We start from the raw sequence: 17100 nt of genomic DNA, 5'->3' as shown, positions 1-17100 counted from the left end.
GCCTGAGCATGTGAACTCTTATCTTTAGCTTGCACTGCTCTGGAGCAGCTGTTTGTGGAGGCCAGGAGGAGGAGAGGAACAAAGAGAGGAGAGGAGATGATGGAGGAGGCGCATTAAGATCTTGACTGAGGATGGAGGGAAGAGGAGAAGAGATACATGGGGATAGAGGGGAGAAGTGGTGGAATTACACAAACACACAAACCAACACACATTCATTAAAAAAGTTTCATCAAATTATAACTAGCTATAAACATGCATTGATTAGAAACACATGTTAAGAGCTGTGGACTTGAGACTTAGACTGGAGGCAGTCCCAACAATGACTAGGGGAGTGACTTGGACTTGACTGCTGGGAGAATTGACTTATTTGAAACTTAACCTCCTAAATACTTTCGTGGAATTGAGACTTGAAAGCAACTTTTAACCTGGTAAAATTCTTGAACAATCAAATATAATAAATAAGACAGTATGGCCATATAAACTGAATATTATTAGGCATATACCACCTTTCCTTACAGCCCAGATTCCCCTCTGTCCTCCAGCAAGCTGTTTTGGAAGTCTCGTTAAGCAGACAGTCGGCTGTAAAATGTGCGGAACACTTGCCGATAACAGAGGGAAGATTGTCTCCAAAAATGAATTTCAGCCATTCCTGACATAAACTTTCATCCTCTGGAAGGCTGTAAAGACTTTTTAGCTGCTGCAGACTCTGACTGAAGTTCTGTATGCACTCAGCATAGCACTGAGTAGATGTGGGCTTATGCTATAGCTTCCTAGCATATTTGATTTGACTTTCTGGTGTGACGTAGCAATGAGTTCCACCTCAACACCGCTCACTCTTGTGGCACGAATTCCAAAATTTCAAGTAATTTAAAGTTACTACAAGGAATTTGAAACTAGTTATGAAACAGTCTCATGATGCCTCTATGTGACCTACATAAGCACACCAGACTGGACCAAAGTGGTGGACCAGACTGATATTGCCATCATTAGCATTACGCTGCTACTATAGCTAAAATATCCCTTTAAACTCAATGTCACCCTTGAGACCTGAAACACAAGACAACAACAAGAAATGCAGCTCTCTCTCAAACACACACACACACTCACACTCACATTTCTAAACAGGAACTAGAGAGAAATATGTGTAAGGAGAGGTTGAATGGAGTTATGATAATCACATATTAGAAAAATCTCTCTCACACACGCACACACCCAGGACGGTCGGTTCCCCTCCGGGTCAGTTTGAAACATCTCTCCGTTTGAGTTGACTTGTGATGAGTCATGCATTCTGCAGTCAGAGTCAGCTGGTTGTGACAGACACATCAGGAGAAGCTACAGTACACTGCACATGATGTATGCTGCAAATTGTAAATATAGTTTCATATTATTTCCTCCTGATTCCACTCTCAGTCAGCTATCAGGGAGATGGCATGCTGGATATTTTGACAGACAGCAGCTTGTATCAAGGTAATGATGCTGTCATTGCTTCTGCACTAGTCTATAGGCTGTAGGGTGCTGTGCACAGTGGCAGTATGAGTAGTAACAGTTATTCAGAAATGTCTATATTACCCTTTGAGGAAAAGAAAACAACCTGTGCTTTTACAGCTAGTGTTTGAAACATATAGATGACTCTTTGGGGAAAACTAATTTCTGATAAAAGATATAAAGTATTATTATAAACAAAAGTATTATCCAATCAAAACCCCATCACATACTGTTCCTTTCAGGCTGATTATTTTCATTACTGATTAATCTAAAGGTTAATCAGATTAATCAATCAATTGTTTACTCTATAAAATGTCAGAAAATTAGGACAAATGCCAATGAAATTCATGTAGGAAGTGAGTAAAAGTTGTTTAGGTTTATTCTTACTACATCACTGAATTAGAGCCATGAGGTGTACTACAATGATAACTAAATATAAAAACTGAAGTGTTTGTGAGTGACTGTAACACCGGGGAGAGAGAGTAAATACAGAAAGGATGAAAAGAAATAGAGGAGAGTGAAACAGAGCGTACGCTGATATAAGTAAACATTTGAGCACAGATACGTATCTCTTCTTGGGTATTTGTTTGTGTTCTTCGTGTGCTTGTGAATACATACTGTATGTGTGTATTTGTGTGTGTGTGTGTGTGTGTGTGTGTGCCATGCTAGTATTCCTCCTGTAAGTCAGTCTGAGAGATTTGTGTCTCTGCCATGTTAACAGATGGCCCTCGACTTCCCAAACAGGCTGAACAGATCAACACTGTAGCCCAAGCAGCTCTGGCTGGGTCAGCCCCCACATGAATTGACTCTATCATAACACTCTCTCATCACATCTCACCCCAAAAAGTCATCTTATCAGGAAATGCAAGCACGTGGACAAACTATATACAACTCGGGACAAATTTGTCAACCTTATATCTGCTGTATGTGTCTGTCACACTATTGTTCGTTAGATCCAACCACTGCTCCTTTTTGTTTCTGTCATGATTTTCAAGACTGCTACCCTTAAACCTGCAGTGAACTTTTGTCTCCCCCTTCTGGCAGTGAGAGTAATTACAAAAACACTGTCATCAGGTGTTTACGTCATAGGCTCCGCCGTAGCCTACTCCGCCGCTACTGTTGCAGCTGCAAAACAGTGGATAAATTGTTCTGAGCATCAGACAACCCCCCAAAATGACTCATTTCACTATCATAATTTGATGCATTTGGTCCAATAACATTTGGAAAATCTAGAGGAACCACATGATTAAATTATTTTATCCCCATTCATATTAGCTGAGGGCTAACCGGAAGTTAGGCGCTCAGCCAGCACTAGTCTCTGGTGAGCATGCTCTGCCGATAGAGCGTGTACAGTATGCATTCATCTGGCCAGCGCGGAAATGTCGCCACTGACACCAGATTTAAAAACTCTGTGTACTGTGAAATACAGAGAGATTCACCTGGCAGTGATAGGCTTAATCGGCATTGTGTGTACAAACCGGCTCCGGTTGGATCCACACGGAGAGCCGGGAATAACTGGGAGGTTAGGGGAGGCTAGCTGGCTGTGCTTCCCTCCCAGCCATGTTGCAGCTAATGCTCCACTAGCCTCCCAGTAAGCCCCAGCTCTTCATGTGGATCCAACCAGAGCACCAAGCCCCGGTTTGTTATTCAGGTTAAAGTGGGAAAGAAGCAATGGGTCTATTGGGTAGTTGAGTGAAGTGGAGCCTGCAGAGCAAGCACCAGGACCGTCAAGGTGAAACAGTCCATGGAGGAGCTGCTGTGTTTGGCTGCACAGATAGGAAACACCTCGGCTGACAGGATGTATCGTTCTGTTTGAAAAAACTTCTTTTTAGTTTATAACTTCAGTTGGCAACCAGCGTATTAGGTGCATTACCACCACCTTCTGCTCCAGAGATTAAATCCTACACATTAATCCTGTTTGTCTAATAAACTCAAGGAAAACTCTACTTCTCCACCCACATGGCAGGTCAATTAAAGTTTTAATGCTGAGCTCCTGAACTCCAGTCATCCTAAGCGCTTCCTTCATATATTGTCTTTCTTGATCATACTTAGTACAATCTATGATTGCATGCATAACAGTCTCCCATATATTGGTTTAGCAATCAGCCAAAATGAGTTGGACAATATCGGCATATTGGATATTGAGTTGTTGTCAAAATCAGCTAAATATTCAGCCATGACTTTGAAAATCTTTTAGATAACACTAAGCTATGCTTTCTGTACTCCAACACAACAAACTCCTCTTGGCACTCCTCTCCCCAACTCTGTCATGGCTGAATATTTAGCTGAGAACAATTCAACTCTAGCAAGATCTCAGAGCGAAATTTCTCCTTGAGCGAGACTTGGTTAGACACAATAACAAATAGACCAGATCAAGCGAAAGTAAAGAAAAACGATTTATTTCTCTGTATGGTCCTTTCCATAATGTTGCCAGACACTTATAATAACAATCCGAGTCTGTCAGTGACAAAAACAAGCAGTACATTGAAGTACATTGATGGTGCGCTATTGCCTCATCGGATTACACTGCAGCCCGTTTCACAGCTGCCAGCTGCAGCACTCTTGCTCAATACTGGGCCGATTTCAAAAATTGTTGTCCCCATTAGTCACTTAGACACAAAATGATGGGAAAATAGAGTCCAAGTTGAAAAACTTTCCCTTTAAGACTCAGTATGATGCCATTCATATCTGCCTGACTTCAGTTCAGACAGCATTATCTGCTGCTTGCCTTTTAAAAAATAGACTTAGTTCAGTGCTAATAAACATATTATGACATATTTAGAAGAAGCATGCAGGAAGGAATCACACTTATATTTGTGCACAATACTCATCTACAGGGTACATCTTTGCTAGTGCATTTTCTTTCTTAATGCAACCCATGAATATGTACATTGACCAGCGTGTAATAGGTGATAAAGCAAGTGATGAATAGACTGAGTTGCAGACTGTTTGAATCACAGCATGGAAACATCTCCAATCCTACATTTAGCTCTTGAAGACTTCACAATGGAAAAAATAGCTTTATTAAACGTTAATAACCTGAAATGCAGGTCAGATTTACTTTGAGTTTGACAAAGTTTTCCAACCTTTTGAACCTTTTTAAGCCCACCAAAATGTATGTAAATCACACACCTAGCTGTCACATAATGGAAGTCCCTATACCTCAGGTTAGTTAGTTTTAGTAGAGTAAGTAAAAAATTAGAATAGGCTTTAAACTTCTGTTTCTTATATCATGTTGTCATCAGCAGCTGATGTGGATAATGTGAATATTGTATTTCCCATGTAGATTCATAAATCCTCATCACCTTGAGGTGGATAAACAAAGTCGTTTCCTATGTTGTGGTGTTAATCTTTGTTGTCAATACACGGCCAGCAGTCGACAACAAGAGGAGGATAATAGGATCATCTCCTCACACATCGTTTACCCTAGTGCCAAACACACACACACACACACAGGCACCCAAAACCATAAGTGTGGGTATATGCAAAGCAGCATGACATTCCATGAATAGCTGTTCTTCATCTATTAGTTCACACACACACACACACACAAGGAGACACACAAGCCAGCCGGTGCCAATCCCGAGCTGTATCTGGGTCAGAGCTAACAGAGATGAATCTAACGGAAGTTTCACATTGCCCCTTTTTCTTTCTTCTATTCGTCTGTTGTAGAGATGTAATTAATAACACCAGTCCTTCAGGGAGAGGGTGAATAAGAGAGAGAGTGAGTAGGAGAAGGAGAAAGAGAAGAGGGGAGGGTAATAGAGAGGTAAAGAGTGAAAGACGGTGACACAACTTGGCAAGAAGCCTCAAAGATGCAGCTCAGGGGCGTAAAACTTTGATGCCACAAGGTGTAGGTAGCAGTGTTAAGTGAAGTGTTAAATGTACTGAATCTTTCATAACTTTTAGGGGTTAGAGGCTACTGGAAGCCATGTTAGTGCAACTGCTTGGGGGTGTGCCATGTTCGTCAACTGTTTCCTGATGTTCGGTACCCTACTTACCACCCACTACCTGACATCAGTATCCTAAAGTGGAATAGTGGAGTCATAGTCAACCACATGATGTATTAATGTTACTTCATCTTGTAAATTAGCTAATGAAACTCATTTGCCTCCAGGAAACATTAAATGTATTAGGTCATTCATAAATGCGGTGGCTTGAATGACTGATGAGGGATATGCGCTGAATAGGTGACAATACAGAGACTGATGTATTGTTGGTATGCCCAAGAAGGAAAATCAAAAGTAATATTATGACTAATAAAGCTCATTAATTTCCACAATGTTGTAACATTAATAATTGCTTGAACTGCTGGGAAAGAACATACAGCAATTACTTATTTTGACTGAAAAGCTGTCAGCAGTTTGTGGGAGGAAAAACTGCCCCAACAACACCCACTATGAATGTTTCATGTTGGAAACTTTCACTATGAATATTTTATCTACAGAAATGTCAAGAAGGGAGCAGCACAGAGCAGAGTGGCAGTCTCATGACTGGAGTGCTGCCCAGTACTGCATTGAATACAGTGATGAAAGAGACATGAGGTGGACTTTGAATTTTTTTTTTTTATTTTCTTCTAAGTAGAGGATTTCTCTATGCACGGTCCAAAACCAAAAACTGTGTCCTAACCGTCTGTTTGAGTGCGCTAATGTGAGGATGCGTACTAGATGCCAAAGTAGCAGATGAGCTGATTAGTTGTGTGTTTAAAACCAGGCTGGACATGACACACATTACCATCATTGGGCTGATTAAAGTTAGGATTTGGGCATCACAACTGATCAGACTAAGTTGGACCAAGTCCCCATATATGTTGGACCAACATATATGGTGAGATTCACTTATCTTGAGATTTGTACCTTGCTGTAATGACTAGAAATATCATATATGATGACAAGAATTGTTTTAGCCTCTTAACTAATTTGTGTGCTTTTTATAGCGGTGTGACAGCTATAATGGGTTCTATATGGTTGGAACTTGAAAGGAAAAAATTAAGAGTTCAGATTCTTCTATGATCTTTTAAAGTTAGACAGTAAAAGCGACTTTCTGTCAATGACTTTTTCTCTCTTGTGTATAGTGGACAGGGACTGTGTTAGAGTATATGTGGCTCTGGATTTAAACATATATTCACCAGAGGGAGAGAGGATGAACTTCTGTGTCATTATACTGTTAAAAAGCTTCCCATCGGTCTGTATCTTGTCATCACTGTTATCCCTGTTACTCCGTCCTCCACTCACGCCGTCAAATCGCTTGCCTTCACCATCCAATCCCCCATTTCAATTGGTCCATCCTGCTCAAGTATGACTCAGAAAGAGGTGTGTCAGTCTACCATGTGAACCAGTATAATGTTTGTTTGTGTATGTGTGTGCGTGTGTGTGCGCGCGTGTGTGTGTGCGTGTGTGTGTGTTATCATGCCCAGTCATTTTGAAAGATGTCATGTTTTCTTATTTCTTTGCCTCTTTTCTTCTGGACTCCTCAATTTGCTCTGCTGCTCCTCTCTGTTATTCCCCAGTTTGATTCATTTCTGTTCTTTCTTATCGTTTTTGTCCTCTTCCTCCCTCTATCTGTGTCTCTTACTCTCTCTTTGATATGTAAGCAAGGCAGCAGAGCATTCGGGAATTCCAGTTGAATCTTTTTTTTTTTTGATTGTTTTACAGTAACTGTTTGTGTTGACAATTGTTTTTTTGTTTTTTTTAAGACTCGGTGTTTGCCGGATCTCAAAATTGGACATCCAGCCCATGATATTGAAGGGTGACACATTTTTCCTGGCAGACACTGAGTCTCAAGGTTTACTACTGAGCCATTCACCATGAAGGACAGGGGCATAAAAGCAGCTGCTGCATCCTTCCAAACTATTACCTCAGATCTGTGAAAATAGATGTTTCTCAACCTTTGACTCATTTCCATCCAGATATTTTACCTTTAAAGTGCACTGTAGCTGCTTTTACGGCCTGTGCCCTGCTCTTTCTTTCACAGCCATTCTTTTCATCATCAAGGATCCAACCTTTAAGTCTCTTTCAGTCCCTACATCTCATCCATTTTTCCCCAATTTCACCATCATACGCGAATCCCTGATGCAACTACCACACCCATAGATCCTTCAGACACATTCAGAGAAGATCCAGGAAAGCAGCAGCCATTGCACCAATGAATCAAAGTCATAGCAGTGTCACGTGTTATTTTGAGCTTCATGGTCAGGCCTCCTTTTCATCGGAGTAGCCGGCACAACATCCTTTCCACGTCACAACCTACTCTAGACACCCTCACATAATCACCACATTCTGGACACCTGTAGGTCCACCGTGTTCCAGACCCATACTCTACATATCCAGTCCAACCCAACCTGCGCTCACCCACACAGTCACAGTAATACCCATAGTGCTGTGCTGTGGTGTTCTTATTCATCGGCCCCACAACCAAGGAACCGCACTGTGTCTGTATTTCCCAACAAAGACCGCCTCGGAAATGTATAGATTATGTTTTTGAGCGTGGCCGCGTCCAAAAGCAACTCCCAGGCCAAATCCTCAGCCCTCAGCATACTCACCTGGACAGGTGAGGTGATGGTGGGCGTCCTTGTAGGGAAGGTGAGTGCACCAGAAGGCGAAAAGAGGAAGAAGGGCTCTTGGGGTTGTTTTTGGACAGGGAATATTTTACATCTGCTTTTTCTAACAATGTGTTTCTTTCTTCATGTCTATGGGACCCCAGGAAGATTTTCAACAGGGGTTTTAGATCTCCTTAGAGTCAGTGAAATCATTCAGTAAAAGTAAAAGCATCACAATGGATTTGTTTTGTCACAACCCAACATTAACAGCTTTGTTTGTTTTTGTTGGGTTACCAAGAATAACACGACTAAATTATTCCATTTTGGTCATAAACAACAAAAATGTTACCTTCATTATAAACTCTAGATATAACAAACATAATGAGATCTAAGTACCCATGAGATTGTCCTGGATGGTCTGATAATTGTACACAGAATCAGTGTTGAGGATTATCTTGTCAAATGCATGCATGAGGATGGAGATGCAGAGAGCAGGTATCATGACCTGCACAGAGAGGTTTGTAGGTCGTGACCCCTCTGCACCCATCCTCGTTCCCTTTCAAAATGATCAGTCAGAGCTGGGAGAGGAGGCTACACCTGCCACATCAGTGAAGGAGGGGAGAGAGAAAATGGGTGCAAAAGGAGAGTGGAGACAGACAAATTACTCATTCTTGCTCAGTCTTCCACCCAGTACCTTTTCGGTCCATTGCCACCTTACTCAAGCTCAACCTCTCCCCAAAAATAAAGGTTATTATTTCGACTGAAAGCAGCAGCCTTATCCCTATGTCTCTTGTTCAGTCTTGCCCTCTCTGCCCCATCCATAATATTAAGGGCAATGCTTACTAACTTCCTCAAATGACTTTATTAGGGAGAAAGTGAATCAATCTCCTATTAAACTGTATTATTTGGCTCTGTATATAAATTAATGTGAGTGTAAATGGTACAGCAGATATACCATACTATTGGAACAGAAAGACTAGTGTTACACAGAAAATACTTTTTTAAACAACTGTACAACTGTTTTTAGCATATTGAGATGATTGAGGAAGGATAGAGGAGGAGGAGAAACAAAGAAGTGTATGTTTGAGTGTGTTTGTCTGCCTTAATTTGCCGTGCACTTGCAGACAGTAAGTAGAACGGAGTAAAAATGATGTTTGCTCATCCAAAGATGATGGAGGAACTCCCAGTGAATGAACCAAGCTATTGTATCCCACGTGGGCTATACCTAACTGCCCTGATTCAAAGACATGTACCGAGACTTAAACAAGATGCTCTAAACCCTGCTTCATCACTGTCTACTCGGTGGACTATAGGGTGAAATGTACAAAAGTAAAGTTCCATTTATAAAAAGCAGCTGACAAGATGAGGAAGTGTTGCTGCATGCTGCAGACAAAATACAGGGATCTGAGGTGCAGAAAAGTCAAGCAGTTGACTGAATATGTCATCCTGTTTTAGTGCATTTATTTGAAAAGCCAGACCAAGCACACCAGAGGCCACATTATTTTCACTTCCTGGCACGCACATTTCCATAGGAGTCCAGGAGCATTCAAACTCCAACACTGGCTGCCCTGCAGTTCAGTCAGCACCACCAGTATTCATGTTCATCTACCCTGTTGTCAATATCAATAATTACCAGCAGGTGCAAAATTAGCTCTCAGCAAAGATGATCCCAAACACAAATATAGAATAATTAACTTGAAAGCACTGAGCAGAGTGCAGACCTCTGCCAAACTTTATTCATTTTTATAAATACTTTATTTGAAACAGGCCTTTTATTAGAGACAGACCTTCCCCTTTTCTATGTTTTATGTTTTAAGTAAGTATATTTTATCATAAGGTGTTTCCTGTTTTCTGGTTTGCCCCATTCTAATATTCCATTGATGCTGTTTGCTGCTAATGTAAACTCAACTCTTTTTCCATGTTTAACTTGATAAATTCATTATGTTTGTTTCCACGGCACTATATCCATCAGTACAAGTCATGTCATACTCACCATTCTGCTGTTTTGAGTTTCTCTTTTTTGAACTTTTAAATTCCAAACACTTCATTATTATCACTTAATTAACACTTCCTGCACAGGTTTCATATTAAAAGCCTTCCAGCAATTCAGTGGGCGTCATTCCTTAATTTCCTGATAGATTTTTACCATAATTTGATGGAAGAGTGTGTTGTCGCTACTTCACCAGCCAACTAGATACTAAAGTAACAAAGGAACAAATGTCAAAAAACAACTCTGCAACATTAAGCTGACCAACTGGAAGAATCCTCTTTATTTCACCAAGTTTCAGAGAAGTGGCTTTGATAAATTCTTGTAATCAAACCAGTGCACTGAAATGCATTGGTTTGATTTTTCATTTGAAACAACTGCAGAACGTGTTGAGTTTCACCAACAGTAGCTTAACATAAAAAGAGGACAACACTGTAATAGCTGCTGTAGCTTTTTCATGAAAACAAATTCTGTGAAAATAAGACCCTCAGAGCAGGAGGTCGGTGAGTATGACAGGAATTAATGGTGTGGAAATTTACATTAATGGTTGTTGTTGTAGCTTCCAAATAAAACTAAAAAAACCTAAAATATCAACATTTTCTACCAGATTGAAATATTATGCTGCAGTTGCTGAAAGTGAACACACCACTGCATACTCTCCATTTGTAGTAACTGTGCACCTGGTAGGGTTTACATCAAGAGATAAAGTGGAGTCCCAAAAGATGCAGATATATATTAAACATCAGGGATGGATGGGTATATTTATTCTGTTAACGGACTGCTTACTCAGCTCTCCTGTCTTATTCCCTGATCTATGAGTGTAGTTTCTACAGTGCGATAGGGAAACCACCAGGCACATCACGCACACATGTACACACTCCTGGGAATCAGCCCAGCCTACCACAGTTGCAGCTGCAGCAGCACACCTGGGCTAATTGGGCAGAGAGGGAGTGCTCACATCACCCAAAGGACTTTTGCCTTTCGAGTGTGCGTGCGCAGTTCCCTTCCCCCATGATCTGGAGCCTCTCCTTCACTGATGGAGTGGTAAGGTGATACATAGGTTGAGCTTCCTCTTTCTTCCTCATCCAAACTCCCAGCCCATCCATCCATCCTCTCTGGATGGAGGGAAGAGGTGAGGAACAAAGTGATGGATGAGTATGGAAAACTTTTCTCCTGTGTTCTTTTCCTGAGAGGAGAGAAGTGAAAGAGATAAGGAGAGGTTGAGTCACATGACGATCAGAGAGGCAGAGGGAGAGATGGCTGAATCTCTGGGCCTAAATATAATGACAGCTGCCTCCTCCATGGAGTCTCTCACACATATACAAACACTGAGCAGTGCTGTTTATCTCCCATCAGGCTCAGGCAGGGGAGAGTTCATATAAATAATTGTTGATCAGAGGAGATGAGATTTGATTTAATTAGACAAGACTGCAAGCCACAGGAGGGCTTGGCTGGAGACTCTTTCTCTCTGTCCATTATCTGATCTGCCTTCCTCTTTTGTAATCTCTTTACATCTCTCTCTACATATCTCTTATGCTTAATGTGAGTCAACCATTGGGAGTAATATGCAGTATTTATGTGCAGAGGAGGTTGTTGTGTTTCACTAACCACTTTTATACTATCAGCATTGGTGGCTCCACTCCTCACAACAGGTCTACTGTGCAGTGTCCCAGTATATTACCTCCTATCTCACTTTTTGAACACCACCTCCCCCTCCTCCTCCTTCCCCCATTCCCTGCACCCCACCCCCTACCACTTCCCACTTCCAACAGAAGCTCAGAGTAAGCCCTACTACTCAGATTACTCCCCCACGCGCCTGCTCATCCACAAGATGTGCACCAGCCACTACCTGGACCTGTTCATCACCATTGTCATAGGGCTCAACGTCATCACCATGTCCATGGAGCACTACCAGCAGCCCAAGGTCAGTATGGGGATAGGAAGGTGGGGCAATGGTGGTGTCTTTGATGACTGCCGATGATTCTTCGTTTGTATTTTATGCTGCTGGTATTGATCTGTAATTATAATCACATCAGTGACCAATCTGGTGTCACGCCAAAGCGTGTAATACACCCACAGGTCCACTGTGCTAGTGTCACGTTCTGCCTCACCTAGGTGTGAAAAGTACAGACGTGTATGAAGGTGCAGTATGAGCAGGGGTCAGTACTTTTATGTTGTTACAATGCTGTGGTTAAGGGCTGATAGATTTAGGCACAAAAAACAATTGGTTAGGGATAAGGAAAGATCATAGTTTGAGTTAAAATGATCACTTGAAACATGGTGTGGGTTAAAGTTACTACTCCCTTAAATTAGGCAACCTTTGTTGTCATGAAAACAGTAAACACTACAACAATCATAGTTACAGTTGTCTCGTCACTCATGGTTGGAAGCAGGATACTGGAAGTGGGAAGCTAACAGCGGTCTCCAGCAGCAGAGTCCACTAAGTCCACTTTTTGCAAGTTAAGATCTATCTATCCACCCAAGCCTCCACCTCCGAATATGGAAATTTGTCACCTTATATAGACATTATCTGAACTTGACAGGCTCTTTGAAAGCTGTACGTGCGTGTACTTTTCATGCTTAGGTTAGGCAAAATGTAACACTTTCACGGTATCCTCTAGTGGATCAGCAGGGCTATTAGACACTTTGGTGTGATACAGGGCTGCAGTGACATCTACATTTGGTATGATGGGTACAATACAGATTATTTGCATACTGTACAATTAATCAGTCCCATGGAAAGGTTTCAGAGGCATTTTCACCTTGCCACAAATAAAATTCAGGAGAAAACACTAAATTCTGGCTAACGTTTTGGCTTGAAAGTGATTACTTTAAAAAGCGCCAAATATTAGCACCAAACTGGCTATCCACAGCTCCAGTCTGAAAAATACCAGTATCATGCAGCACCCTCCCCAATAAAGCCCCAGTGCAAGCGTCGCTCGTCTCCCTTTGAAAGTCAACAAAAACAGCTGGGACCAGTTGTAATTGTTATTAGAGGGCTACGCACATACTCATAGAACTGGAGTTACATCCAGGTAACTACTATTTCTATGTTGTACACGCTTCGCCCTCCAATGGGTTTCGCTATTGGTTAAAACCTTAAGTGAAGGCAGTAAGGGATGTGATGTACTCCCAGTGGGGCACAAACCAACACTAGTCTTAACACAGCTAAAAACCAAGAAACAGCAATAGTCCAGTGCTAGCACCACCTGCATGAGGGTCTTGCACTGGACTGCAACAATCCCATTAAAACTGAACATTATCAAAAGACACTTCAGTGCACTTCAGACGAGGTACCCCAACAGTGCACCAAGCACTGAATGAGACACAGAATCAGCTGTCATGTCCTTGAGATATGACTGGACAAAGGTAGAAGTGGAAGACCAGAAGGTGGCCAGACAGATGTCTTCCACTGAAACACCCCTGAAAAGTGCCATCGAAGATGCAGTACCTCTTGTGGAGTGTGCCCTCAGGCCCGCTGGAGGAGCATGATCCATCGCCTATAACTCCTGCAAATGCATCACAAATCCAGTGAGCGAGCCGCTGGGCCTGACCGCTGTGGCAGTTGGACTTCCTGAGAGCCACCATGCACTCCTAACAACAAGGCTCCACTCCTCCTTGACTTTTGACATCCTGTCCACCCCCTTGTTGAGGGACCCCAGAACGTGGTGGGCCTTCAGGGAACAGAGATAGCGATCTGCCCAGGTCATGATGGATATTGCCATCCATCTGTTGAGGTAGGCCACCACTGTGGTGTTGTTTGACCTCACCATGATATGCTACGCGCTCAGCTGCGGGGTGAAGTGGTGCACCTTCTGCACTGCTGTGAACTCCAGCAGATTGGTGTGGCAAGGGGAGCTTGACCACGCACATGCCTCCCATGCTGACGCGATGTAATGAGGGATGCACCCTGGCTGCACCCCCTCACAGAGGCAACTGGGTGAATCCCAAAACCCTCCGTGCCAGTGTTGGGATGCAGATCTCATGCTGTTTGTATCTTGGTTTGGTGGAGGAGGAGCCTCCGGAGGAACGCAGCTATTTCCTCTTTCCTCTTTCCATTATGTTTGCAACATAATGGAAGAGTAAAACAGAATCACAGAATAAATAGAGAGAAACCATCCATAGAAAATCTGATGTACAGATGGGACAGATAGAGGGTAGTAGGCCATGGATGGGAACAGAGAAGGTAGTGGGGGTGTTGAAAAGATAAGAATAATGATCTTATTGTATAGCACTTTTTAAAACACACACTTACAAAGTGCTTCATATATAGGATAAAATACACAGACAAAAAAAGTATACATACATATATAGATACACATATATATGCATGATACATAGACAAGAATTAAAGCACACAGCCAAATTAAACAAAAATGAAAGCAAACAGAGAGTATTTATAAAAAGGCTGACCTATAGAAATGAGTTTTCAGTTGCCACTTAAAACAAACCACAGATTCAGCAGATCTGATGGATTGGGGAAGGCTGTTCCAAAGAGCTACAACTGCAAAGGCACGGTCACCTCTGGAACAGCTAGAATAGGGGCTCAACAGCTGCTATATATGCAGGAGCCAGCCCATGCAAGGCCTTGTACATAATCAGTAAAATTTTGAAGTCAATTCTATGTTTTACTAGAAGCCAATGAAGGGAGGCAAGAATTGGGGTGATGTGGGACAGATGAATGGTTTTCATTAACAGCCTAGCCGCTGCATTTTGCACCAATTGAGGACAAGCTAGAGAGGACTGAGTAATGCAAGTAAGTGGGAGTTCCAGTAGTCTAAGCAAGGAAAGATTAAGGTATGCACTAAAAGTTACATGTTTTTGGCTGATAGTATAGGTTTAATTTGTGCAATATTTTACAACTGAAAGAAACAAGACTGAATGAGCTAAGTAATGTGAGGTTCAAAGTTCAAATGTTGGTCAAGAGGATACAAAGATTCTTAGAGGTGATCTTAATGTTGCTAGTGAGGGGGCCAATATAATGACTGACCTCTTTAGTAAAACAATCAGGGCCGATCACAAGAACCTCAGTTTTGTTAGAATTGAGTTGGAGTAAATTTTGAGACATCCAATTTTTAACAGAAGTTAGTCATGAAGGGTGATAAGGTTATTGAGGTTATTAGGTTTAACTGAGAGGTAAAGTATGAGGAAAACCATTTGAGTTCAGCACCAGAGATACCAACCCAGTTCAGTAGTCTATAAATTAAAATGGCATGATCAGTGGTGTCAAAGGCAGCAGATAAGTCAAGTAAAACTAAAAGGGAATATTCACCTTTATCTGAATGCATAAGAATGTCATTATTTACTGTAAGCAGTGCCGTTTCAGTGCTGTGTTTTCAACGGAAGCCAATTAAAAGATATTGAGTCCCTAAACCACTTGGAGAAGCTGGTTCAAGAATTTTAGAAATGAAAGGAAGTCTGTTAATGGGCCTGTAGTTAACTAAATTGATGGTATCTAGGGAGGGTTTTTTGAGGAGTGGGAAGACATTGGCTGTCTTTAAATAGTCAGGTATGCAGCAAAAGGATAGAGATTGATTGACGATAGAGAGGAGGCCAGGGGCAATGACTGGCAGGACCTCTTTAAGAAATTTAGTTGGAATTATATCAGCAGGTCAGGGCGATAGATGCATATGAGAAACTATATCCAAGAGATCTTTCATGGAAATAGGGTTGAACTTAGAAAGCAGAACAGGGCAGGTAACTCGATCGGATTAATGAATTCCAAGGTTGAAATTGGATCTGAGACCACTGATCTTGAAATTTAGAAACTTATCACAGTCATCAGAGGAGGTGGCAGGAAATCCAGAATGAGTAGGATTCAGACGTTGGTTAATAGCATTAACCAAAAACCAAGGGTTATGCTTGTTGTTGAGGCCAGAAAAATATGCCACTCTCACATCTTTGATTAATGGATTTTTTCCATCTACGCTCAGCCTTTCTATAATCTGTTCTATGGCATTGAATGAAATAATTTATCCAAGGCTACAGATTGACAAGTGGGGCTAGTCTGATCTTATTTGGAGCAATGTCATCAAGAGCTAAGGAGCACAATTTATTAAACCAGTTAACTTAATCATTAATATTGGAAAACTTAGGAATTGTCTTGGACATATCATAGAAGAGAGCTGAAAACCTAGCTGTAGAGTGCTCATTAAATATGCAAGACTATATAGTTTGTTTCAACAGAAGAAGTCAACATTGTCTGTAGAACCATGTCAGAAATTATACATTTGTGATCAGAAACTAAGTTAGACATATGCAGGGAGTTCAGAGTCAGACTAAATGTAAAAACAAGATCAAGTTGAGCCCACGGTTATGTGTGGGGCCAAAAACATGTTGCACTAGCTTAAATGATTTTGTGGTGTTTTGAAATTCTGCGGCAAGGGAATTAGAGGGTTCATCAATGTGAATATTAAAATCACCTATAACAATGATCTTGTCAAATTTCATTACAACAGATGAAAGCATATTAGAGAAATATTTTATAAAATGTGTACAAGATCTAGGGGGTTTGTAGATAACATGCAACACACTAGGATGTCACACTCAATTTTAAAAGTTATTAGTTCAAAACTATGAAAAGATCCAGCAGTAAATGGGACACAGTTGAGGTGGTTCTTATAAACCACTGCAATGTTCCCACCATGGCCTATGGGCCTCAGGGCATTCAGAAAGTAATAGTTAGGTGGGCAAACCTCCACTAGGGGGCAGCAATCCTGTGATTTGGACCAAGTCTCCGAAAGACATAAGATATCTAAATTGTGGAAGTCATTAAGAATAAATTATTTGTTTGACAGTGATCGGGTGTTAAAAAAACAGCAAAGACACCTGGAGAAATGGACTTGGAAGACTGAGGCTTGGAAGAGACAGTAATCAAGTCAAGCCTGGCTGCAGAATGATGATGAATAAAGCGTTTCTTTTGTATGTTCCTACTAGTCATGGGGATTGAGAAAAAGGAGGTAACATTTAAAGATATGGATGGGAACTAGGCTTGGTGGAGAAATGACAGTGATTGCTCAAGTTAACAAATCTGGAGTTAGAAGGGTTAACAAGAAAATGAGAGATAGGACTTACAGGACATCAGATTGTT

General features: G+C 41.4%; 1 protein-coding gene across 18 annotated transcripts in view; it reads left to right on the top strand.

The window, feature by feature from the left end:
* Nucleotides 1–17100, top strand: part of cacna1g (calcium channel, voltage-dependent, T type, alpha 1G subunit) — a 271030-nt gene that overhangs the window by 231597 nt on the left and 22333 nt on the right. For 17 of the 18 annotated variants that reach the window (XM_044338766.1, XM_044338765.1, XM_044338764.1 and 14 more), the window contains one exon: nucleotides 11783–11934. In XM_044338766.1, coding sequence (XP_044194701.1) covers nucleotides 11783–11934 — 152 coding nt within the window. The remainder of the gene's footprint in view (nucleotides 1–11782; nucleotides 11935–17100) is intronic. The other variant, XM_044338768.1, reaches the window with a different exon arrangement.

Source organism: Thunnus albacares, chromosome 20, assembly GCF_914725855.1.
Source record: "Thunnus albacares chromosome 20, fThuAlb1.1, whole genome shotgun sequence".
Classification (NCBI taxonomy): Eukaryota; Metazoa; Chordata; class Actinopteri; order Scombriformes; family Scombridae; genus Thunnus; species Thunnus albacares.
The sequence above is the reverse complement of the archived record's forward strand: the minus strand, read 5'-3'. Positions and strand labels throughout refer to the sequence as shown.